A 25,927-nucleotide genomic window follows, 5' to 3' on the forward strand; every position below is an offset into this window, starting at 1 on the left:
AATAAAATTCAAGCTTTCCATTTTGGTAGAGTCCCTGGGTGAGGACAGAAGAGGACTCTTAGAATTAAGAACAGTGCAGAAGCAGGAAAACCTGGTTGCCTGAGTAGTTTTAATTAATCTGTCATCAGGTATTTTATATATATATATGTATTCTGTAAGCCTCCTCATACTAATTACCTTTATTGCATTTGTGGATGTCCTCCAATCATGTCCCATACTTCCTTGCTTCCTTTGTTTATGCCAGTCTAGAATGGCCACTTCACCCATATTTGCCTTGAAATCCTTTCTATATTTCAAGGCTCAGTTCAAATGTCACTTGCTGCATGATAGCTTCTCTCATATTCCCTCTTCCTCTCCTCTTCCAAAAATAATCTCCTCTCTGAACTCTCAAAGTGCTTTGTACTCCTATTTTATGGTTTAGTAATATAGCTACAAGTGTGTAATTTCAAAGTGGTCAGTTCCTCCCTGCCCCCTCCAGTCTTGCTAAGTGAAATGTAATGCTAATCTGCTTGTAAATAGCATGGTACTAAGGAAGGAGCACTGGGCTTGAAGTCAGAGGACCTGAACTTTAATCATGGCACTGTCACTACCAGTGTGATCTTGGGGAAATCACTTAACCTTTCTGGACCTCAGTTTCCCTTTCTTCTCTTCTACCTCTAATGATGGGAGCCGAAAGGCTATTACCCAAACTCAAATATGAGAAAGGGCTACAGAAGTTGCTACTGGGGTAGAGGAGGATAATGTCAATTTGAGACAGATTTGCCTTGAGGGACTTTCTCTAATGCTGGCTGGGTGTGGCTATGGGTCAGACTCACAAGAGAACTGAACTAGGTCATCTCTCACAAGATCTGCACCCATTCTCCAGTAGGGAAAAGGAAAGAGAAAGCAGTTGCAATTCAACAGAGAAACAGAAGATGGCAATAGGAGCTCAGGAAATCATATCAGCAGCTCCATGGGGAAGCAGCAAGTGGCAGCTCTGAACACAGGTCACATTTAGGATGCAGCACTAGGGGAATGGTTGGTCAAGCATATATCTTCTTCCACTGGTGGCAAACAAGGAGGTGTTTTTGTATTTGTTGTTGGGAGGGGTTCCTAGTTATTGACCTTTTTAATTGCTTTGATGTGTCCTCTGGTTTAGTCTGGTAAAAAACAGCATTCACTAGGCCTCATAAGCTGTAGTCTTTAATAGTTGCTGAGCCAAAGTTGAGTTTAAACCTGGGTGTAGCTTTTAGAGACCTATATTTACAGGGAGCCCAAACTACATTTTGTAGTTATTAGTATGGTTTCCAACTCCTCGACTAGATTGTATGCTCCTTGGTAACAGGAGATAATCTTTCATCTTCTCTCCTTCAGTGACTTGTACACAGCAGTCGATTAATAAGTATTTCTTAAATGATCAGTGCAGTCAGTCAGCTAGCCCTAAAACTACAGAGGAGTGCTTAGCTCTTTTTTGCTTGCCATCAAGGCTTGCCAATGCTTATTCCTAATTCATTCATCTATTCCCCAAGCCCATGTTCAAGAAAAAAAAAATCCAAAAGGTACATTTTTATTTCACACACATGTTACATGCAATGCCCGTCCCCTAACAAACTACAAATTCTTGGAAAACAGAGTAAAAAGGAAATCCAACCCGTTTTGACAAGACAGAATTTTGGTTTCACAAAGCTGAAAAATGTATTACAAAGTCTCTGTTGTATAAATATAGTCAGTCTTATCTTTAAGGTACAGTCGTGCCAAAAAAAGTCAACAAATAATCTTATTGGTTGGCATAAGAAATCCCCTGGTCTTTGAATACATTATAATTTTCATTTGTGCCCCCAGCCAAACATAGGAATTCTTTACAAGATGACTAATTCCCGTGTCCCAGGAATCCCAATGAGATTTTAAAGTCAATTCCCCTCAGAGTTTGTGTAAGACATTATACTTCTTGGCAAAAAAAAAAGGGGGGGGGAGAGGCTTTCTTAAAAATCACATCTAAAACACAAATGTATCTGTCCAAGATCTCTAAAGAGCTCAAGGAGTAATAGGAAGATAGCTACGAGAGACCCTGATGGTGCTCTGGGGTGGCAGGTAAACACCCTGCCTGTACCCTGAGGAATAGAAAAGAGATCTTTGAAATGTTTTAACCAATCACTGGAGTTCAAGATTGTTCTGAGGGGGCCCATACTTTGGCTCTGTAGTGTGGACATCAGGGTGAAGGGGCTATGATTGTTCCCACTGGGGTTGTTTTTGAGAGTGGTCTGGGAGCTCTTTCCATGTCCTTTGAGGCAGAATGGTAAAATACCATGAGAGGAAAGAGAGTGGCTGGATGCGGTCATTTCCAAGTTCCCTACCAAACAAAGAGGGCTAAGGGTGTAGGAACAATTGTAAAGGAGAGCTACAGAGTCAAATGTGTGCATTTCCTGGCAGAATTTCCCAGCAGAGTTGAAGATCCTAAAGGGGGAAAGAACCACGACAAATAGAGAACTTGTGTATCGAAGTCACTGAGAGTGGTCTAGAGTGGCATGGGGGATTTCATGAAAGAATTTCTAGGTCAACTGTAGCTACTCCCTTCTCCCCAGCCCCCAGTCATTATGGAGGACAGAGACATCACTTTTAAAATGATAACCCATTCTGTACAAACAAATTAAAAATCAACTGACCCTTAAATAGTGCAGACAGAAAAAGTGGATAAGTAGGCCAATGGCCAAGGGACCATCATCATTATTTCAAATGATATAATGAAAGGAGAGTTGTCAGTGGTGGAAGGGATATAAAATAGAATTTTGACTCTTGCTTTGGTTTCTCCAGCCCCTCTTCTTACAAGTTTAGTGAGTTGTAAAATAAAATAAACGGAATGGAGCTAAAAAAAACTGGGTTTGAGCTTGTCTGTGTCCCTTGGGGGCCAGAGGGAGGTGGCAGGGAGACAGGAGACTGTGGAGATGGAATTCTTTAGTATAACATTAGGGTAGGGAACATATCTGACCAGATTCTTTAGTGAATTTCTTTATTAACTTTCTTATTTGGCTCCAGTGAGAACATCTCTGTGATAAGAAAGGGAAAAGGACCTTGGCACCTAGTTCCCCAAGGGGAAACTGAGGAAATACAAGGAGAGTTTGTGCCTTTAGATAAAGAGCCAAAAATAAGTCAGCTCCACACCTAACAAGAGGGAACATTTTTTCATTTTGGAACAATCAGAACCATTGGTGGATAAAGCTACAGTTTGGGAGGCTGGGTCATTTTGACGAACAAAATGAAAGCAAAGGAGCCATCATACAGACAATTGTGGGTGTGTTTGGCAGGTCTGGGGTAAGCAGGGTGGGAATCTGGGGTGTGTATATAAAAAATCTGAAATTTAAACATTTTATGATAAGGCCACATAAAGAATCTTCCAGCTGCAGGTGGGAGAGAGCCAAGCAGCCAAGTCACTGTGGGTTCACGAAACAATATGCCTAGGTAAGGAAAGCAGGAGAAAGCAGCAGGAGGCAGGTCTGGGCTCCTCACATGTCCATGTCTCCTGAGGATGTCTTCAATGGCACAGAATCGAATCCATCTGGTGTCCTCTGAAAGAGAGACAGTGATTGGGAATGGCTGGCACTCTTGGGTCTTTTCTACCCAGCAGGAAGAAGCAGGGATTGAGGGGGAAAGAGGCACTGCAGGAGGGTCAAGAAATGGGAAAATGGGTTAGTAGGTGGAAAAGGTAGAAAGGTAAAATTCCTGATTTCAATAGCTACATAGAAATGAGAATTTTTGTTAGTATTTGAGCTTTCTTCTTGTTTTTTTTTTTAAAGGACATCTTATTGATCAAAGGAATTAGAAAACCCAGAGATAAAAGTTTTAAAAAAGTTTTTAAGAGAAAAAAAATAAAAGCTTCCTGTCTCATCAACCTAATTAAAATTAAACCCTCTCTCTGACATAATGTTGAACCTTTATAATGTACCTCCCCACTCCATTCCCTACCTGCCAAACTCCTGGGATTGATTATTTTAATACCAGAAAACAAACAAGATGAAGGCAGGGGAGATGAAAGGGGCTGCCTAGCAAAGTGAATGGGATTTAGGAGTCCAGATTTTCCTTCCCTTCACATCTCCAATTCCCCCCCCCCTCCCATATGTTTGCCTCAGTTCCCTCAACTGTAAATGGGGATAAAAAAGCACCTGCCTCCCAGGGTTGTTATGAGGATAAAATAGGATATTATTTGTAATGCACAGTGCCTGGCACATAGTAGGCATTTTATAAATGTTAGCTATTATTACTATTATACACACACATACTATAGATGCCTTTAAGTCCCTTGGCACAGGGCAGGAATTAGGGCACTTATAGAACCACAGAAGCAGTTCATGCTGGCTATGCCTTCTGCTTGGCTCCACGCCCAGCTGTAAAGTAGTGCCTGGTGTTCACGTTTATGAGCATCAAGCTCACCCTCTCTCCCACACAAACCCTATCCCTCCCAACCCTGAATAGCTCACACAGTGAATGCCCACTATAACTCATAGACCAGGATTTGGCCAGGATGCCTTGAGGGATAGCATCCCCTGCTGGCTAAATAAGGTGTCTTTTCATCTCTCCCCCTCCTCCCCAGTCCCCCTCCTTTGGACTAAAGCCATTTTTTAGCCCAGGGAGCAGTAGTAATGCTATTTTACATTAATAAAGCACTAGCTTTCCAAAAGGCTAGAGCCAGCCTAATTAAAATCAAACCCTGTCTACAATATAATTATATGGTCTTAATATGGGATGGTTTGTTTACATTTCCAGAAAGAGTTGTTGAGTAATTTGCCTATAAGGAAAAGATATCTTATTTAGGGTTAGAAGGGACCTCAGATGATGAACAATCCCAAAGTACATCTCTGAGACCTTGGGAGCACTATTCCTAGATGCAAATTGAAATGAAGATGGAACCAGGAAGAGCTAGGGATTAACCACCAAAGATTTACAGCTGGAAGGGACTTTAGGGGTCATCTGGTCCAACTTCTTCATTTCACAGATGAGGAAACTGAGGATCAGAGAGGGAAAATGCCTTGCTCAAGGTCATATAGGTAGAAAGCAGCAGTGCTGAGATTTGAACTCAGATCTTAAGACTTCCATTGCAGCATGCTGGATAGAACTGGCATTGCAGGAAAAGCACTAGTCTTAAATTCAGGAAACCTGAGCTTGGGTTCCAAATCTAACAATCAATATGGCCATGGGCAAATTATCTAGCCTCATTAAACCTTAGTTTCCTCATATGTAAAATGGAGATAATAATAGCTTTATCAGGTTATTTTAAGGAAAATGCTTTGTAAAACATACATACAAATGTAGGTTATTCTTATTATATATAAAGAAAGTTCAAAGAATGGATGAAAAAAAATGGAGGACAGAAAGCAAGGAAGGGCAGCATAACCATGGACCACAGAGTAATTCTGGGCTGCTCAGCTTACCAAGAGGGTCATTCCTCCTAGGACCGAGGCCCTCTCTGTCCAGCTCTGGCAAGATGCCTTTGGTACTTACCATGTGCTTCCCCCAACCTACCTTAGAAGTGAATGATTTGATCTTCCCAAAGAGTGACTTTTTGCTGGTGAATATGAGATCATCCTCTACATCCTCGCCCTCCATGATGGCGCAGCTGTCAGCGGCAGGCAGATCACAGTCCTTAAGGGTGGCATTCATCACCAGCTTGGAATATTTGTACTCCAGTCTATGGAAGAGAAGGACAGGAAAATAAACCCATCGGTTTGGGCTGATGGTGTGTAAGTGAGCTGGGTGAGAGACAGTGATTTCCCTTTTGTAGCAGGGGAAGATCCGTCACAGAGTAGAGATGGCAAGGCTGTGAATAAGCTCCAGGTTATCTTGGCTCTCACTTCAATGATCTGTTTTCTAACGTTGCTGCTGCGGTGAATTTCAAAGCACAATATAAATATAACCAAATACCAGGGGAATAAAAAATATTCAGGGTAACAGAAAAGTGAGGGAACAAACACGTTTTACACTTACTTTGTGTTTGAGGATCTCCCAGATATTCAGATTTCTAATGCCAATGGGGATGGCCAATATTATCACCCTTACTTAAAAGGCATACCGAGAAAGGTTAGGTGGTAGGCTCTAGATCTACAAGGTTGAGGGCCAACGCAGGGAAAGATCCCGGCAATTCTGACTCCTGGGACATGAGATGCTCCTCCAGACTCCTGGTTCCATCCCCCTCTACCTTCATCCTCCATCCCTGACTACATCCAAATATCTAGTCATGTACTTTTGGTTCTTTTTCCAGAAGTAACAGGTCATGACAGTGAGAAGAATAGCAGCACAGGTGCCTGCAGAGATGCCCACTTTGAGCCAAAAATCCATTGTCTTGCAGATGGTAACACTCTGTTCCGGCAGGGACATGCCTCCTGTACACAGCTTCGGCTCTCGCCACACATAAGTGGTTCTCTGTTGGGGAGGGAAACCAGGAATTGTAGTGTCAAACCCTTACTGTGTCTGGATTAGTGAATACTTCACCAGGGGACTCTACCTGGATTCCGGCCACACAGCTACTGATGATAGCATGGTAGTCAGAGCTGGAGCAGAGGGGGCAAGCTGTCACGCTCTCCCATAAGAAGTGGAAGTTACAGCCATCACAAGTCCCATCAGAACATTTCCTAGTAGGAGAGGAGGAGAATATTACTTGTGGGGGTGGGGACATGTAATAGAAAATCCCTTGTCATAGGCTCTCTGATTTACCCTCTTATTGCCCAGATCTTCCACATTTCTCCCAAACTTTGATTTCTACTACCGTCTACCCACCCCAATTGCTGACATAGAGGCCTTGATAGCCATCTTCACACAAATAACATGTTACAGTGTCCTCTTCTAATTTGGCATTGCTCACTATACCCCCAGCCTCTCTGCCCATTAAGATCCCTGCCATCAGCCAGATCCTCACTAACCTCCTCAGCCACCGGCCCCCTCCTACCATTTTTATGTCCCTACTTAGTTGATTGCTTAGAAGAAATGGCCACTAACGGTGAGCCTTCAAATCACCACGTGCCTCATGTCAGTCCTTTCCTGATGGCACCTCTCCTGCATTTTACAGTGGCTGAGATTCTTTGATTTGTCTGTGAGCTTTAAAGAACCAGCTAATTATGTACAAAAATAGAATTGGGAGACAGAAGCTTGTGATTCTCTGCACAGAACAAATCTGTCAGTGCAGAATGACAGCTATCCTCAGTCATTGTTTGACAGTAGAAGATGGATTTGCTGTCTTTCATTAGTTTACTCCTTTCCTCAGTGAAAGTCCTTCACAATCTGGCTCCAACCGACTTTTCCAGGTTAATTAGATAGCATTCCCACCTCTCATGTACTTGATGATCCAGCCAAACTGGCCTTCCTGCAGTTCCTCACCCATGGCATTCCTGCTCTCATTACTGAGCCAATGAATGCATGGATTGTTCTCCTTCCTCACCTCTATCTCATAAACACTAGATCCCTTTAGAGCTCAACCCTAGGGCCACCTCCGACCTGAAGCCTTTCCTGTTGCCCACAGATGCTAATATCTACAATTGCCTCCCTGAGATGACCATGTATTTACTTGCTCTTTGTGTATTTTGTATTTACTTATGTGCAAACAAAATCCTCTAAGTAGTAAAGCTATTTGAGGTTAGGGACTATTTAATTCCTGTCTCTCTGTCCTTAAGGCCCAGTACAATGTTTGGCACATAGTAGGTACTTAATAAGTGCTTTTTTGATTGCTTGGTTCCTGAGTCTATTGAGGGTTCAGTGCTCTTTGAATCCCCAAGGACCCATGAGGAGGCCCAAGATGCTTTCTCCCTCCTTCCCTTTAACCATCTCCTGAGTAATGGAGAGCATGGACTTCAGTGTTTCCTATCTATTAGGCTTACGCTGGCAGCGAGAGGCTTCCAGAGGCAGGTTTCAGTGGATTGCATCTGACTCGGACAGTGGTTGACCTCCCAGAAGTGCAGGATTGTGTCACCTCATTAGACCTGCAAAGGAATCCAGATCACTTGGGGGAGACCACAGATACCTATCGGTGCTCCTGAGGAGTCAACATGGCATGGACCTAAGGTCTTCTGCTGGCAGCAAATATGCTCGGGTTATGTGATCCAAAGGGAGACAGCCTAAATGACCAATATTGGCTTGACTTATTCATGTCTGAAAGGGCAGGAGGAAAAACATCAGGAGCCTTAGTAAAGGGGAAAAGGAAGAGTCAGGAGGGAAATCAGAGGGCTTGATGGTACAGCAAAGAAGTGGTGTATGGCAGAGGCAGAATGGGGCATATGTTCTCAGACATGGCCAATGTGTTCATGGTGTTGTTTGACTAAACTTATTTGTTACAAGATGAGGTTCTATAGTGGAGGCACAGATGACAGTAATTTAAGAGAAAAAAATATTTTAAAATCGTCAGGGGAATAAAACACAAGAATAGAGCTCATCGTGAGTGCAGATTGTTCCATTCTTTGTACTTGTATTCCCAGTATGTGCTTGGCACATAGTAAACATTTAATAAATACTTTATTGATTGATACAAAATTGGAGAATCTTTAGTCTGAAGAGGTTCATAGAGACCATCTAGGCTTGTTCTCTTGCTCCCAGGGCAGGACTGCCTCATGGATAATAAAGAAATCCCGAAGATACTGTGGACAATGGGCTATAACTATACTTTCTGGGCAGATGCTTCACAGGTCACAGTAATTTTATATCAGTATATGGCCAAGGAGGGATGGATGGATGGATGGATGGATGGATGGATGGATAAATGGATGAACGGATAGATAGATGGACAGATGGATGGATGGAAGAATGGACGGATGGATGGACGGATAAATGGATGGTCGGATAGATAGATGGACAGATGGATGGATGGAAGGATGGACGGATGGATGGATGCATGGACAGATGGGTGCCAAAGAACTCTCTACTTCACCCAAGGGTAGTTTCCTTACATACCAACCCTCTGAACAGTGCCTCACCTATAAAAGAAGATCACATCGGGCATCCTCAGAGTTTCAGAGGGAAAAAGTTCAGCTGGGGAGGTGATTCCATCTAGGTTCATATTTGTTGTCACTCCTGCCAAAGCAAAGCTCCCAATTAATTCTCAGTAGGAACACAAGCTCAGGACTAGGACTACCCTATTCCTCTCAGCCCTGCATCTCATCAGAGGGTTTGCAAACCTATATATCATCCTGTCACTGGAGGCAGCTAATGAATGGGGCAACGGTCCAGAAAAGGAACAAAGAAATATGGTGAATTAGGGATGGAATTAGAAATAGAATCTAGAACCATTGATGCATGTAGTCTTTTTCTTTATTCATTTATGTATTCACTTGTTCATTCAGACATTTACTATGTCTTCTGTGCTTGCCCCCTGGATCACTGCCTTGTTGTGGCAGGGAGGCTTGCATAGCTCAATGAAACTCTACCCAAGATGGATAGGTCATAGCTTGAAATCACAGGGTTATCCAAGACAGACAGGTCAAGCTTTCAAATCATGGTGCTGAAGAGTACTTTTGAGAGTCTTTTGGACAGCGAGAAGATCAAATCAGTTCAATGCTTAAAGAAATTAATTCAGGCTATTCACTGGAAAGTCAAATACTGAAACTGAAGCTTGAATACTTTTTTTTTCTTTTTTTTTTTAATTTGAGGCTTAAATACTTTGGCCATATAATGAGCAGATGAGACTTACTGGAAAAAAAAAAACCAACCCTGTGTGATGCTGGGAAAGACCGAAGGCAAAAGGAAAAGGAAATGGCAAAGGAGATGGATAGACAATGTCATAGAAACAATGAACATGGACTTGGACAGACTTTGAGATAGAGGAGGATAAACGGGACTGGCATGCTGTGGTTCACGGGGTCACAAAGAGTCAGACATGATTGAACAGCTGAACAATAGCACAATTCCTAGCATAACTTTGGGACCTTTCTTCTACACTTGAGACCCGGCTGACAGTGCCACTCACCTACAAGTCGATCAGCAAGGCTGACAGGCTGTGAGGAGACACCAGACTTATAGCCTGTCACCTCAGAGGGGATGATGACTGACTGACAGGCATAGGCTGTGATGGATTTAGAGAAGCCCGACTCCCCCTCTGGGATCCGGATGTCAGTGACATTATCTGTGCATGAAGCCATTTTCTTACCCTGGGGAAGAAATAGATCAACGGTTAGGGAAACCCTTCAAAGGAGAAGAGGGGACAAACTGGTTAATGTCTAAGATTTCAGCTTTCCTGTGGTCCAGAATAGGGTATGACTCATTTCAGACTTAATTACAAGCTAGGGAGAAAATGAAGACCAAGTCCCATGTGTCCTGGCTTTTAAGACTATGCATCAGGAATCCCCATTCTTTTGTGAAGAAGAGCTATTTTCCATTTGAGATGGTTTGAGATCACTTCATGTTTGAGGTGACTGCATGGGAGCATTGAGACATGATTTCATTCATTCATTCATTTGCATTTTGAATTCCAAGTTGTCTCCCTCCCTTCCCCCCAACCCTGCATTAGAGAAGCCAACATTTGATATAGATATACATGTGAATTGATTTTCACTAAAAGTGGTCCATCACTATAGAGAATACACTTTGAGATGATGAAGCAATCCCTTTACTATTTGCTGAGCTGGAGGAGCCACTTTTTAAAGGAGAGATAATCTGTGGGCTTGCTCTCTTCTTTCAACCCTCCAGATGGCATCATGGAACTTTGAGACATCCATGGCAGGGGCTGCACAGCTGGATGGCACAGTGGATAGGGTGCTGGGCCTGAGGTCAGGAAGACCCAAATTCAAATCCAACCTCAGACACTAGGTGTATGACCTGGGCTAGTAACTTATCCCCTGTCTGCTTCAGCTTCTTCAACTGTCAAGTGGGAATAATAATGTCATCTACCTCATAGGGTTGTTGTGAGAATTAAATGAGATAATATTTGTAGAGCCCATAGCACAACACCTGACCATAGGAAGCACTTAATAAATATTCTTTCCTTTCCTTCCTTCCTTCTTTTCCCACCCTGGTGCCATGATATCTGCTCTCACCAAGGTTGTGCCATGGTCTCTACCTATATTTTCTGCCTTGTGTTTCCTTCCCTGAGTCCATAACTAAGCATCAGCCTCAAGATGTGTGTGTCTACTCTTAGAAGTGACTTCATGGGTTCGAGAGTTCCAGAGGTTCAATGCTTCCTAAATGACTATGGTCAAGGGAAAGCTCTTCACTGGGAAAAAAAATGATTACTGGCAGTTAATAACAGGGAGTTATCTGAACAGTGCTGAGCCAAAGTGAAATGTGGCCCCCATGTCTTTTCAGATGTTCCTACATATTGCTTTGTGTTTTACTGAAGTTTAATTGTCAGCTTCCCAGAAAAGACTGTAACAGTAAAATCCTGGTTTAAATTCATTTTTGTCAAATTTATTCTTGTGAGTATTTGGTATCAAACATTCCTTCTGTGCATTGGAAATAAATACCTGTCTCATTCCTTATTCACATTGTACACTGAGTACCTTTCTACTCTTCCTTTTTGGGGAAATTCTAGATATGAACCCAAATTTAAGCTATAAGTAAATCAGCCAGGGGTCACTGGGGTAAGGGTTTAATAAGGTGAAAAGAGTGAGGAAAGGGAGGTTTAGGCTCCCTCTCATTATCAGCCAGACTCCCCCATACCCTCCAGATCCCCACCTCCCAGCCCAGAACTGAACCTGGTCCTGGCTGTAGACCTGGGTCCAGAGTAGAGGAGTCCCCTCCTATAGAATTTAGTGGGCACAGTACTGTAGCCCCTGTGTGCACATCAGTGGTTGATTAATAGAAATGGATGAAGAAATAGGCACAAGGAGGCTTAGAGACTTTGTTAAGAAAATAAGCATCAGAGGTTGAATTTCAAGTCTTCCTGACTCTACCCACCATATAAAATGAGGGGGTTATAGTCAATGTCTTTCGATACCCCTTTCAATTTTAAATATTCTGGGATCCTACATCATATTGCCTATAATAAATAGTAAATACAAGATTCAAACCCAAGTCCTCTGATTCCAAATGCAGGATTATAGATTCACAGCTGGAAGGGACCTCCAAGACCATCAAGTACAGCCTGTCTCATTTACAGAGGAGGAAATAAAGGAGGTTGAGGGTCTTACCCAAGATTACAAAGGGAGTAAGAAATGGGGGCGAGTTCAAGAGAACCCAGGCCCTTGAACTACAGATGTGGGGCCCTTACTTTAATCCAGACTGTGGCTGTCATCCAGTGTGACTCTCAGTCCCAATCTTGTGCCATCAGCATATTTTATTAGCATACAGTGCATGCCTTTACTTCATTATTGATAATCATGTTAAAAGTACTGAGACAAGGATATATTCCAGGTCATATCTGACCCCACTACCAGATTTTTCCTCAGATACACACACACACACACACACATATACACACACACACACACACACATATACATACACACATATTCATGTCTTCCTTTCCCTCACAACTCTTGTCTTTAATGTTCATTTGTTTTTTGTCTTTTTGGAGAGGGAAAGGCAGGGCAATTGGGGTTAAGTGACATGCCCAAGGTCACACAGCTAGTAAGTGTGTCAAGTGTATGAGGCCAAATTTGAACTCAGGTCCTCCTGACTCCAGGGCCAGTGCTCTATTCACTGTGCCACCTAGTAGCCCCGTATTATTTTTTATAAATTCCTCACTACTCCACTTATTGCTTTGCACATTGCCATTAAAACATGTTTATTGAATTATATTTTCAAAAACAGTTTAAAAAATGATCCCCAAATTTTGGTTAGTCAAGGAAAAAATGTCCTGGAGGAAAAAGTTGTTTCCCCACCTTTTAATTTTTCTGGGCCATCAAATATTTCATCCCTCATCCATCAGCAGCCTTTCCCATGTTCTCTCCCCATACATGTACTTGCACACATTTTACCTGGTGTCCACAGAGGCTGAGGGTAAAGTGGTGGAAATACTTGAGCCCTTTGGAAGTAAAGCTTGGTCCTCCAGACAGAGAGATAGGATTTGCCAAGGCTGAGAAGTCATAGTCGAAGGTTCTGGCTGCATTGGTGACCGAGAAAGTGCAGTTGCTGAAACAGAGTGAGTGGATCTGCAAGGAGGAACAGGATTTCAGTCAGCTGGCTGGCCCTCCGGGCACTGAGGCTGGAGAATGGAGCAGAGCTACAGTGAAGGCTGGGGGTAGAACACAACCAGGTATTTTCCCAAACTGAACCAGCCCAGAATGAGAGGAGGGAGGAAAGAATGAGGACTGGATTTCAATAAAGTGCTGGTAATAATGAGTGATCACAATGTGTATCCTTGGAAAAGGGATCTCTCTCAAAATTCGATCTTCATTTTTAACCCAGGACTCAGCCTCTTTCGTTTTATAGCAGAGAAGACTGAGTTACTGACAAAGGAAGGGTAGTTAGGCCAAGAGAAAAAAGCCCATGAGTCTCCCCCTTCTCCTTTCATCATACTTGACTCACAGGTGATTTGCAGGTTTCCATAACAGAAGTACACTGGTCGACAAACTAAATCTCTAATTTCACCTCTCCTCCCCAATCTTACTTCTTAGGTTTCTGTGGAAGGAAACTTCTTTTCCCACAGCTGCTCCCTTTCTCCTAATCTTATTCCTTGCTCCTTTTTTGTGGAAGCCATTCAGAAGCTTTAATAACTGATAATAATTGACAAATTTATAGAGCATGTTAAAGTTCGCAAAGTGCTTTACATAAAGCTTCATATAGACATTATTTCATCTGAGCCTGCAGGTTGTGCTGTGTGCCATGGCAAGAGAGGGATGGATGAGGCAAGTGTCTCCTCCATGCCTTAGAAGATGGTAACTCTCCCCCAAAGAAAAAGTTAGATTCCCAAAGCTGAATTAGACAAATCATTATGAAATTAGGCTGAATTAGACTGGAAACCTTGGACACCAGGGCTCCCTCCTTTCTGCTACTTTTTATGAAAAATATATATGTTCACTTGTTAGGCCCCTGCAAAAAATGCCTCATTACCTTCTAGGTGTAGATGGATTCTAATCTCTTTTATTTATCCCTAAAGGAAGAGGATATATGAACATCGCCTCAAGATTAGAGGGATGACTGAACTCTGGAAAGTAAGGGCATATCATTCATAGGGCCAACATGTCCTGGGCCTCCAGTATCCTGGGTATGTGCCCAGGGAATATGCTAGAGCTCAGATGCTTACAATCTCTTTGATTTGATTAAACAGCAGTCAGTCTGACATGGGAAGTGAATGGGTAGAGTAGACTGGGTGGTACCTTGTTACTCTGGGTCCCTGGGCCACAGGGCACACAGGCCTGGATACCATAGGGCTGGTGTGCCCTCAGGAACGTGTTTGCCGGACATGAGTGGCAGGCCCCAGATTCCCGGTTGATGTAGTAGCCAGCGGGACAGGATGTACAGGAGGAGCCAGAGTCAGAGGCCTCCAAAGCACAGAGGCGGCAGTAGGAGGCCACCCCATCCATGACATTGGTGACATTAATAGAGTAGAGCTTGGCAACATCATTAGTGTACTTCCGGCCCTGGAACCAAGAAAGAAAGGAGAAGGAGATCAAAGGATAAGCATTTGAGTCCCAGGGGAAGAATACACAATCGAAGTCCCTGGGGATCGACAGATTGACCTCTTATCCTATAATTGGGGATAAGCTGAGAAATACTCTGCTGTGTTCACTCTATTCAGTCTACCGCTCATCTGTGCATTCCACAAATATTCACGAAGCACCTATTATATGAGGCATTTCCCTCCATTTAAACAGAGGGCCAGATCTAGAACAGATAGAGAGGAGATCTTAGTGATAGCGGAGGGGCTAGATTCTGGGACTGGTTATCTAGGAGGGCTATGGTACCACTTACCCAGAAGAGTATTAGGAAAAGAATGATCCCTACCCACCTGGTCTGGGTTATTTATCTCAGGTAGCAGAAGTAAGTATCCCAGATCGGTTATGAGCTGATAGATGAGATGATCGCTTCGTGTCTTTCTAAACCTAGTGCTCTAAGCATCAGCCCCCACTCCCAGGCTAGTTCTGAGAATTCTCCCTTCTTCCAATTGTCTGTTCCTGAGCAGTGATGCTTTCTGGGAATGAGAACTGGGGTAAAGCGGAGGATCTTACTGTTTTGTGGGAGGTGGTCCTCTGGAAGGCCCAGGTGAAGCTCATGCTGGAGTTCTTCTCAACAATGTAAGTGTAGGACTGTTTGCCCTTGGATCCCTTCCATGTTTCCACAGGGGTGTTGGTCCTGGAATTCATTCCCTGGATGACAGAATTTTTGCACGGAGTTTGAACCCTCCCTATGCCTGCCCTGGACTCTCCATTCTGTCTTCCTCATGACAGTAAATGAAGAAGTAGAACATGATGCCCTGATTACAGTAATCACTAGGCTCATAATTAGTCTGTGAATACCCTGAGAACAAGGATGGTGCCTTTTTTCTGAGTCTCCTCAGGGCACTGATGTATATAGGTCCTCTGCCTCCTCCCCACACTTCCCACACACAGTAGATGCTTAACAGAGTGAGTGGATGAGGCCAACCCTCCCTCTGGTCCCAGGAGGTACCTCAGCAGGCCAGGGAAGCAACCTACCACCATGAAATAAAGTTCGCAGTTCACGGAACACACAGTCTCAAAGACAAACGTGATTCTGGCCATCTCTTTATTCTCTGTGTCTGTCATCACTGAATGTGGAGGGCTGTGGGAGAAGTAAGATGTCACTTCTGAGGGGCCATCAATAGCCATTTAAAAAGAACAACGCAGGCCAAAAAGGAGAGGGGGCAGGATGAGGTGTTGGGTGCTATGGTTGAGGCCCTCAAGGTCTCTAGTTTGGTTTCTTTTTTTTTTTTGCACTTTTTGGAGGGCAATTGGGGTTAAGTAACTTGCCCAAGGTTACAGGGCTAGTTTTTTGTGTGTGTTAAGTGTCTGAGTCAGGTCCTCCTGACTCCAGGCCGATGCTCTACTCACTGCGCCACCTAGCCACCCCCCTAGTTTGGTTTCTTTAACAAAGGCCTGCCTGTGCCCACTCAGCAAGCAGTTCAAATCCCAGCTTTTCCTGAGCTGAGTAGAACAACCCTTCCCTTCACTGAGTGTGTCTGTTTCCATCTAAGCAGAACCAAGAAAAACTGCTGGGGGCTACTTGAGACTGAGGGGCAGGAACACCAACTAAGATCCTAAAAATGTAGATAATCCTCTCATGATGAGATTCAGGCAGAGCAGAAAGGAAGAGGCGAAGTTATTCTGGCAAAGGAAAAGTTGATCAAAGAAGTCTGTTGTTGTTTTCCTTTGAAAAGCACAAGTGGGACAGAGAATGGCTCCGGAGAAATCCCGTGACAGCTTGGCTTTCCACTCTGGCTCTCCTCCTCGGTTCTGGGGGCCCCCACATTCCCAGGTCCTCTGTTCCTCAGCCAATGGCTCTGTTCACCATTGGACAAGAAGGGAGATCTTATTAGCCTGGGCTCCCAGGGACCCAAGCCAAGGGAGTCACAGAATTCTAGTGCTGAAAGAGACTTGAACATGCTTTTAGTAGGGCCCACATGTACAACTAAGGAGGCAGGTCCAGAAGGATTATGTGATTTGTCCAAGGTTAATAACGAAGCCATGACTAGTCCCCCAATCTCTTGACTCTTAGTATAATACCTCTTCTACTATATCATATCCTCCTTATAAGAGGAGAAGACCAGTGAGGACAAAAAAGGGGAGGCCAGATGTAATGGTGAGGGGCAAGACTAAGAACAATCAACATTATGTACTGGGAAGAAAACTGGCTGGAGAGCTGTGAAAGTCTGTGACAGAGTAGAAGCTCTGTAATTCAGTAAATTGGCGCTAGGTGGAGCCATAGTGCATAAAGTGCCAGGCTTGGAGTCCGGAAGACTCATTTTCCAGAGTTCAAATCTGACCCCAGACGCTCACTAGTGTGACCCTGGGCAAGTCCCTTAATCCTGTTTGCTCAGCTTCCTCCTCTATAAAATGATCCAGAGAAGAAAATGGCAAACCACTCCAGTATCTTTGCCAAGAAAACTACAAATGGGGTCATGGGGATGGACACAACTGAGCAGATGTGTGACAACTCTGGTCCCTTGGCCACTCTGGGTCTTAGTTTCCTTATCTGTAAAATAAAGTTTTGGACTAGACCTCTTACACCCCTTCCAACTCTGACATAATTTTGTTAAGCAGTAGGACAGTAGGGGTGCTATGAGGCCCCAGGTGGATCCAGATTTCAAGCCTCAGAGCCACCTCTGAGAAAAGCCTGGCATTCTGTGATTTAAATGTGGCAGCTTCAGCTCCCACCCCTTCTGGGAATTTATATTCCTCACCTGAATCCTGGTACAATCAGTGTAAGAATCATGAAGTCATTATCTGAAGCTCCAGCAGCTGTATAAATATGGTCACCAGCCACCTCCCAACCTGGAAAATCAGGGAGAAGAGGGTGCCTTCCTGAGACCCGGAGCAGCAGGACTGATTATGCCCAAACTCAGAGAATGAGGCAAAATGAGTTTCTGAAATGGACAGAAGCCCTCGGTCCCCAGTCAGGAGGTTCATGAAGTGATTCAGTTACTTTGGTTAAAGACCTTGGAACTATCAGGACAAAAGGAAGAAGAATTACAATATTTGGAAGGCAATGCTCATTTCTGTGGGGCATCAATGACATCAGGGCATACTGTAGAGCCACAGACTGAGGTGGGCAGAGAGGTGGAGGGCAGAATCAAAGAGGAGAGAGGAGAGGACCCTTACCAGCCATGCCCTTGTACTCAAAATTGACTCCACTAAGAACAGTAGTTTCCATATTTGTGGGCAGGGTGTTCCACCATTTGTATTCAAAACCCAGGGCTGGTTCAGTCCCAGCTGGGCAGCTGGCACAGCCTAACAGGAGGTGAAACACAAGAGTTACTGAGCAGGAAGACCCCACCAACCCAAAATGAAGCTGCAGCCATGCTGGTTAATGACAATAGCCAAACAGTGAAAAAAGGCTTAGTGCTAAATTCTGTTCTAAAAAAAAATTCCCAATCCATTGACTCAAAAAAAATCTAATTCTCCTTTGCCATATTTAAGAAACTCCAAAATGACCAAAAAAACCCCACAACCCTGTATTTTATAGATTGGATGCATATCCAGGCATAGAGAATGATGAGAGCAAAGGCAAAAAAGATGGAGAAATGCTAGAATATCTACAAGTTCGGGTTCCTCCTCAAATTTTTCAGTCTAAAACCCTGGTGTATCTTATAATTCAGGGCATCTTCAAGTCCAACACATGCAGTGCCAGAGGCCTGGATGTAATTCATCTCCAATGTCTTTCTTCCCCATCATTCCTGGACTCTGCTGTGTCCAATTGGGCTACCTAGGACAGGAAAACTTAGTGTTTGGTTGGTAATGGTACCATCTTCTGCACAAATAGAAGCAGCCCCTATTGTTGGGACACTGGTGCCCCATATCCAAGTTATTTCCTTCATACCTATGCCAGTGTCTATAAGATTTCACTGCTAGAAGAAGGAAGGGAGGAAATTCTGAAGTTGGACTTTGAAGGGGATGGGACTAGACTTCAGGTATCCTGTATCCTGGGAGGGCACTTGGGCTAGTGCTCCCCCTCAGATCAGAGGCATCTGGTTCTTAGCACTTTCCTCAGGAGACAGAGGGTTGTGTTTAGGGCTCATGGTGGGATTATTAACCTACCAATGAGACCCACTGTAGGGCAATAGACCTAAGATGAGGAGTACAGATTACCTGAGCCATTAGAGAAAGAGCCGTAGGGACAGGGCTCACAGGTGCTGGTGTTGGTTTTGAAGAATCCCGGATTACAGGGTGGGCAATGGGTCTTCATTCCAGAAGCTGGAAGTTTCACCGCTCCCTCAAGATCCTCACTGCAAATTTTTGGCTCTGCCCATTTATACATGAGCTGTGTCTGCAAAAGAGAAGAAAAGAAAAGATCTAAAGATCGCTAACTATCCACCTTGTAGGATTCCTAATGTATCAAAGGGTTGAAATATTAAATAAACTATTAGATTCATTGGAAATCAAACCAATGGGCAGTGGGAACTATACAGAAGAGGGAGAGACATTCATTCACTGATTCATTGATTGATTCATTTATACATCAGCCATTTTTTTTTAGTAACTAGTATATGTAAGCCACAGTGCTAGCCCAATAAGGCAGAAACAATTAAAATCACGAATTACATCCCAATAAAAAAAATCTAGAGTGTATTATTAAAGAGATGGCTAGTTAATATCTAGAAAAGGAAACAGTAATCACAAAGAGTCAATATTGGTTCACTAAGAACAGGTCATAACAGAACAACCTATTTTTTGTAAGAGTTACCAAACTGGAAAATCAGGGGAATGTTGTTGATCTGATTACCTAGGTTTTAGCAAAGCTACTGATAAATTATGTCATATAGGGGCAGCTAGGTGGCACAGTGAATAGAGCACTAGCCCTGGAGTCAGGAGGACCTGAGTTCAAATCCGGCCTCAGACACGACACAAAACTTAGCTGTGTGACCTTGGGCAAGTCACTTAACCTCAATTGCCCTCCAGAAACCAAAAAAAAAAATTATGTCATATATTCTTGTGGGGGGGAAAAAGGAAGAGAGACTAGGTTAGATGATAATACAATCAGATTAATTCAGCACTGGTTGGATGGCCAAACTAAAAGAGTAAATGTTCATGGTTCAATGTCAGAGAACAATAGGGCTCCAGTGAAGAATTCTAGGGATCTGGAACTGGCCCTATTCTGTTACACATTTTTTATCAATGACTTGAATAAAAACACAGATGGTGTGCTCATCAAATTCCCAGATGACACAAAACTGGCAGGGATAACTAATAATAAGGGAACAATAAAAGTCAGAATCTAAGAGCAGTGGATTAATCTAGTAATATAAAATTCAAAAGGAATAAAATAAAGTCTTATACTTAGGTATAAAAAACCATCAACCTTCTAAGATTGGGGAGTCACGGGTAGACAGCAATTTTATAGGGTGGAATAAAGGAACAAATAATGAACTATACCCAATATATGCATTTACCTTGTAAATTTTACCATTTATCCAATACATGTTACACATATATGTATATGTTGTAGACTTATGTGGACTCTGGGGACCCTTGTACTCTCATTGTAGGGAAATAGACACAAGTCATGACTCAACTATATTCTAAGAGTTCTCAGATGCAAGGGGAGGGGAAAGGGCAACAGAAATTAAAGAGAATGATTTGTGGCAACCATTGTGAAGACTAAATCTGGTCTAGGTTATCCTAGATCTTGAGATTCTAGGCCATGGTAACATTAAAAAAATATGTACAACAAAGAAACATGTAATAAAAATCAAAGACTGGAGAAAATATTTATGGCAAATGTTAGACAAAAACCTGATATCTAAAATATATATGCAACCACTATAAATTTACAAAGGTAACTAACTCCATTCCAGGATGGACAATCAAAATCTATAATTAATTTTCAAAAGAAGAAACACAAATTGTTTATAACCATTTGGAAAAAAAACTGCGCAAGCTTATTAAAAATTAAAGCAATGCAAATTAGGACAATCTGAGGTACCATTTCACATGTCAAATTTGCAAAAATAATGAAAAGCAATGATAGTCATTGCTCAGCAGAGTTGTGATGAAACAAGTGAACTCATTCAGTTATACTGGAATTGTAACCTTGTTGGACAATTGTTAACATTTTGGACAACTATATAGCAGAATGCAGTTAAAGATTTAAAAAATCATATTCAATAGTACCTGATAATTCTGTTGTTGGGAAAGTATTATGAGAAAGAAACAAAAAAAGGGGCTATTTGTCAAAGATTTTCACTGCTGTATTATAGGTGTAACCTGGGTGTGCCCAGAATGTGTAACCTTAAGGGACTTTTGTGGCAAGTTTAGATTGGCTAACATGAAGGCCTTTGAGCCCCCCTATCATGGATGTGGGTAGCCTTTGGTTATACGACCAACTTTAAAACTGTCAAAAATGAGACCTCTCGCTCTGTCTCCTTCTCTGACTCTCTCTCTCTCTCCTTCTGTCTTTCTCTTCCTCTGTCTAGATTTTTCCTCCACATTCTTTCCTCCTACATCCAGAAGGTGAAGTTCACAGTTTACCCACAGCATAGGCAAATTGAATCAGTAACAGGGGAAGGACTTCCTCCCTCTGCTCCCTCTCTCTTTACCCTGACTCAAAGAGATGGGCCTGAATAATGTGTTTCTGTTCTGTGTCTTTGCCCTTCTCAGTTGCAGGTGTTGGTGAGGATCCTCACCATCCCAATTAACTGAGAATTCAAGTCACGGTCAAATTGGACCCAGGATTTCAGGTAGGATGGTACAGTTATCTAGGAGAGCTATGGTACCACTTACCCAGGAGAGTATTAGGAAAAGAAAGATCCCTATCCACCTGGTCTGGGTTATTTATGTCAGGTGGCAGGACCAGGATATGCCCTAGCTGGCAGGGAAGTCTGGAGAAGCCAGGGTGCTGAGGTCTTGAGTCCAAGACCTGGAATTTGGGACTGGGCTCTATAGACACTGAGTTAAATTATGAACTAAATAATTCCTCCCAACACCTTCTTCAGAGTCCGAAGATCACTTCAGGTGGTAAAAGAAGGAGGATTATGGCTCCCATGTGATGAGAGAGTAAGTTTGTATAATTGTGACTTTATCTTTTCTTTTTTTGGAGGTCAATTGGGGTTAAGTGGCTTGCCCAAGGTTACACGGTTAGTTTTTGTGTTATGTCTGAGGCTGGATTTGAACTCAGGTCCTCCTGACTCCAGGACCAGTGCTCTATTCACTGTGCCACCAAGCCACCCCTGTGATTTTATCTTTTGAAGGAAATATTTCTTTGTAAAATCTAACCTGTAGTGGCTAAATAGAAGTGGGATTCAGGAGCCCCCCTCTATACTTGGGGGAACACCGTCAGTGTGGACTGGAGCCATTTTCAGAGATTATATATGACCCTTCCCAATTCCCTTAAGGGTACTAGAAAACACTGGGGGAGGAATTTCTAGGCCTAGGAGCCTTTAGGCCATGGGGACCACAGTGATCAATGTTGTATGTGGGGATTCTGCTGGGATAAAATTGAACTCTTTGTTTTTATGGGGACACTGAGGAGATTCTCTGTCCAGGTTTTTCATTTTGGGTTTTTTTTTTGTTTCTTTGTTTGTTTTGGACATTTTCTAAACAATGAGATCCTAGAATAGTTTGATTTTTTGGCTCTGTCCAGATGGCCTAACATGGAGGCCTCTGTGTGTGTCCATGTTAGGCAGTCTATGTATGCTCCAAAAGACCCTTCAGAATGCCTCCTTGTTAGGTGATCCAAGCATGCCCAGAGAAGCCTGGGTTACATGTATAATTGGCGGGGGGGAGAAAGAAAGCAATCTAAATGCTCAACAATGAAGGAATGTTTGAATGAATTGTGGCACATTAATAAAATGGAATACTATAATTAATTATAATTGATAAGTATGAGAAATATAAGAAAATGTGGAAAAATCTTTATGAAATTATGACCACGGGGGGGGGGAGGAGTGGGAAAGGTGGGAAATAGAGTCAAAAGAACAAAATACACAGTAATTATGATCACAGAAGAAGAAAAGTGAATGTAATGAATGGACAAAGAATCTTGTTGGAGGCTTACAGGGGAGTGACTTAAAATTTATTCAAATGTTTTATGGGTTGAATTTCATTTGTATAAATAGCTACAAAACAAGCTTAGTTTATTGTATTGGTGTTCAATTTGTTTTATAATAAGTCATGAAAAAGAAAATAAATGAATACATAATGAAATGATAATTGAGATATTATCCCTTACCCTCAAGGAGATTACAGTAGGAAAGAGGATATCACTAAATACAAACAGGTATTATTGTACAATACATATATGATAGCTATAATGTGGGATCCTACAATAAAGTCCTATTCCAGTGTTTTATCCTAGCACAGAGGTGACCCCGGGATCTCAAAGGACCAACTTTAGCAGGTGCAACATAATTCTGAGCAGGGGCCGATGATAGACTCTGCATGTCTGTTTCATGAGGTCCAGCCAAGATAAGCTAGGAGATTCTCTTATCAGCAGGTTAGCCACAGTGGGTTGGATATTTTATACCACAGCAACTCTCTCTACTAAGGTAGGATCTCCTATGGTAATCTACGTCTGTGGAAGAAATATTCAAACCAAAAAAAAAATCATGGATGCTTTTGGAGAAAAGAATACAATAAGGTCATAAGACAAAGTACAAAGTGATGTGTAAGGTTGGGCAAAGGAAAGATCATTCCTGACTGGGAGCACCAGAGAAGGCTTCCTTAGAGAAGGTAGTGTTTGGGCTAGGTCTTGAGGTAGATGTTGGGGAGCAAGGGCATTTTTGGCACAAGGAATGGCATGAACAAAAGCCCAGAGATGGGGAAATAGTAATGTTTGGAGAGTCAGTAATAGGGCAATTTGGCTGAATTAGAGCATAAGCAGAGTGATATAGTATGAAATAAAGAGGAGGAGGTAGGGAGGCACCAGATTGTGGAAGGCTTTGAATTCAGGTTAAGAAATCTTGTCTTTATTCGGTAGACACTGAAGGATTTGAACAGAGAAATATGGCCAGATTTGTGTATGAAGAAGATTAGTTTGGCAGGAGAGTAAAAGATGGTTTTGGTATAAGAAAACACTAAAGTCAGACATTCTAATAAGGAAACTGGCACAGTCATTTTTCAGGCAGGCAGTAATGATGGCCTGTGTTAAGATGGAAGTAGAGGGAACAGAAAGGAAGGGGTGAATAAGAGAGATCTGACAGAGACAGAATTAACAGGACTTGGTAGAAGACTTGGATGAGGAAGGTGAAGGACAAAGTATCAAAAAGATTAAGGTTTTGATTTGGGGTGATTTGGTGGTGCCATTGATAGAAATATGGAAGTCAGAAGGAGGAGTCATTTTTGGCGAAAAGGTAAGTTCTGTTTTGGATATGCTGAGTTTGAAGCACTGGTGGGACTTTGGGACAAAGATGTCTTGTAAAGACCTGGATTGGTGCAATAAATAGCCAAAAAGTATTTTTGCTTCCATTTTCTTCCCACATCAGTCTATTTCCATTCTTTCTCTACTTCAATCTACCTTTCATATAACTGACAGAAAAGTCTTTATTTTCCATCAGTCGCTCTGGTTTCAACGCCATGAACATCCTGCTTTCCCCAGCACAGGCTTATCACCTGATATCTTATCATCATGAAGATTGAGTCAGCTTTGATAATCAACACCTTGAATTGCCTCTCCCTTCTGATTGGAGGACTGGAGGGCGGAACAATAAATTCCTCCCCAAATCTTCCTTATACTGCTCAGACCTTTCCAGGTAACTCCATTTTCTATCAGCAGCTCTGCTTGGTTCTGATTCCATGAACTGGTACCCCCTGATTCTACTCCCACAGCTTTTGAAGCTTTCCTTTGTGTGTTGTCCTCTCATCTTCTCAAGTTCAAATTTAGCCTTAGAAACTTACTAGCTGTGTGATCCTGGGTATGTCCCTTAACCCCGTTTGCCTCTGTTCCTCTGTAAAACGAGCTGGAGAAGGAAATGGCAAAGCACCCCAGTATCTTTGCTAAGAAAACCCCAAATGGAGTCACGAAGAGTTGGACAGGACTGAAAAATGACTGAACAACAACAAAGCATTTAGCACAATGTCTAGCACATATTAGGTACTTAATTAACGTTTATCGACTATTTTGCAAAGATGTGATCATGCCCCTCAATCTTCCCTATTACCTGCCACATAAGTTAGAAACTCCTTTGGCTGGTATCCAAGGCTCTCTGCCACCTGGCACCCACCCACCCACCTTTCCAATCTTTGCAGACTTGTTTCTTATTGCTCCTTTTCACAACACACTCTATGCTCTAGCAAAACTAGACAATTCTATGTCTCTAAATAGCACTGGGTTCTCACACCTATAGACTGCTGCTCAGGCCATTTCCTATACCTAGAATCCCTCCAGCTTTCAACTAGCTATCTTTTGATTTTTTTTTTTTAATTAAGTGTCGGGGCAGCTAGGTGGCCCAGTGAGTAGAGCACTGGCCCTGGAGTCAGGAGGACCTGAGTTCAAAGATGGCCTCAGACACTTAACACAAAAACTAGCCGTGTGACCTTGGGCAAGTTACTTACCCCCAATTGCCCTCCAAAAAGCAAAAAAAAAATATTAAGTGGACATCCCTTGAATCACTTCCTGGGCTATCTCCAGTTGACCTCATGAATATCTGGCCACTGGACCCAGATGGCTCTGGAGGAGGAAGTGAGGCTGGTAACCTTGCACAGCCCTCCCTCACTCAAATCAAAGTCAAGTGCAAGTCATGTCATCATTTCCCTGATGTCATGGTTCTCTTTGAAAACAAAGGACAAACACAAAGCTATCTTTTAAAGCTCAATGCAAAGCCACCACTTTCATGAAGATTTTCCTGATCACTCCACAATTAATAACAGCTTTTTCCTGTAACTTCACGAAGCAATGTTTTTTATAGTGTTCCAAAAGTCTCAGGGCAGATTTTTGAACACCCTGTACTAGGAGGAGAAATGAGGTGGGTAAGTTGGTAATAGGAGCTCAGGGGCACATCACATTGGTTCCATTTCTCTCAGCAAGCAAGCTGAAGGAGAAAGGGAATAGTGACTTTTTTTCTGGGAACCAAAAAGACCTTTATATAAATCTATCATCTTCTCAATCAACAAGTATTTCCCAAGCACTTACTATATGCACTAGGTGCTGGGTATATAATTACAAAGAATGAAATAATCCCTCCTTACAACAAATTTACATTCTGATTTCTAATGCCCTGTCCCCTCTCCCCTTTCCCCAGAATCCTCCTTTGTAACAAAAACATGTAATTAATCAAAACAGAGCAACAAATTGGTCGTGTCTGACAACCTATGCCTCATGCACCTGTCATCCATGACCACCAAGAAGAAGACAGCATGTTTGACTACCAGTCTTCTGAAGTTGACTGCCCATATACTATCATGATAGGAACATTAAAAATAAGTGACTTGAA

General features: G+C 42.6%; 1 protein-coding gene across 1 annotated transcript in view; it reads right to left on the reverse strand.

The window, feature by feature from the left end:
- Positions 1–1,514: 1,514 nt before the first annotated feature.
- The window catches only part of ELAPOR1 (endosome-lysosome associated apoptosis and autophagy regulator 1), a 106,353-nt gene continuing 81,940 nt past the window's right edge, over positions 1,515–25,927 (reverse strand). The window contains exons 9-22 of the mRNA XM_069090458.1: positions 18,651–18,828; positions 17,664–17,792; positions 17,246–17,336; positions 15,522–15,627; positions 15,057–15,194; positions 14,205–14,468; positions 12,864–13,037; positions 9,917–10,097; positions 8,928–9,024; positions 7,839–7,940; positions 6,473–6,599; positions 6,212–6,390; positions 5,494–5,659; positions 1,515–3,542 (exon numbers count right to left, since the gene is read on the reverse strand). Of these exons, the coding sequence (XP_068946559.1) occupies positions 3,480–3,542; positions 5,494–5,659; positions 6,212–6,390; positions 6,473–6,599; positions 7,839–7,940; positions 8,928–9,024; positions 9,917–10,097; positions 12,864–13,037; positions 14,205–14,468; positions 15,057–15,194; positions 15,522–15,627; positions 17,246–17,336; positions 17,664–17,792; positions 18,651–18,828 (1,995 nt within the window). The 3' untranslated portion in view covers positions 1,515–3,479. The remainder of the gene's footprint in view (positions 3,543–5,493; positions 5,660–6,211; positions 6,391–6,472; positions 6,600–7,838; positions 7,941–8,927; positions 9,025–9,916; positions 10,098–12,863; positions 13,038–14,204; positions 14,469–15,056; positions 15,195–15,521; positions 15,628–17,245; positions 17,337–17,663; positions 17,793–18,650; positions 18,829–25,927) is intronic.

Source organism: Petaurus breviceps, unplaced genomic scaffold, assembly GCF_028583685.1.
Source record: "Petaurus breviceps papuanus isolate PSGF00001 unplaced genomic scaffold, PetGlider_PUasm1.0 186, whole genome shotgun sequence".
NCBI lineage: Eukaryota > Metazoa > Chordata > Mammalia > Diprotodontia > Petauridae > Petaurus > Petaurus breviceps.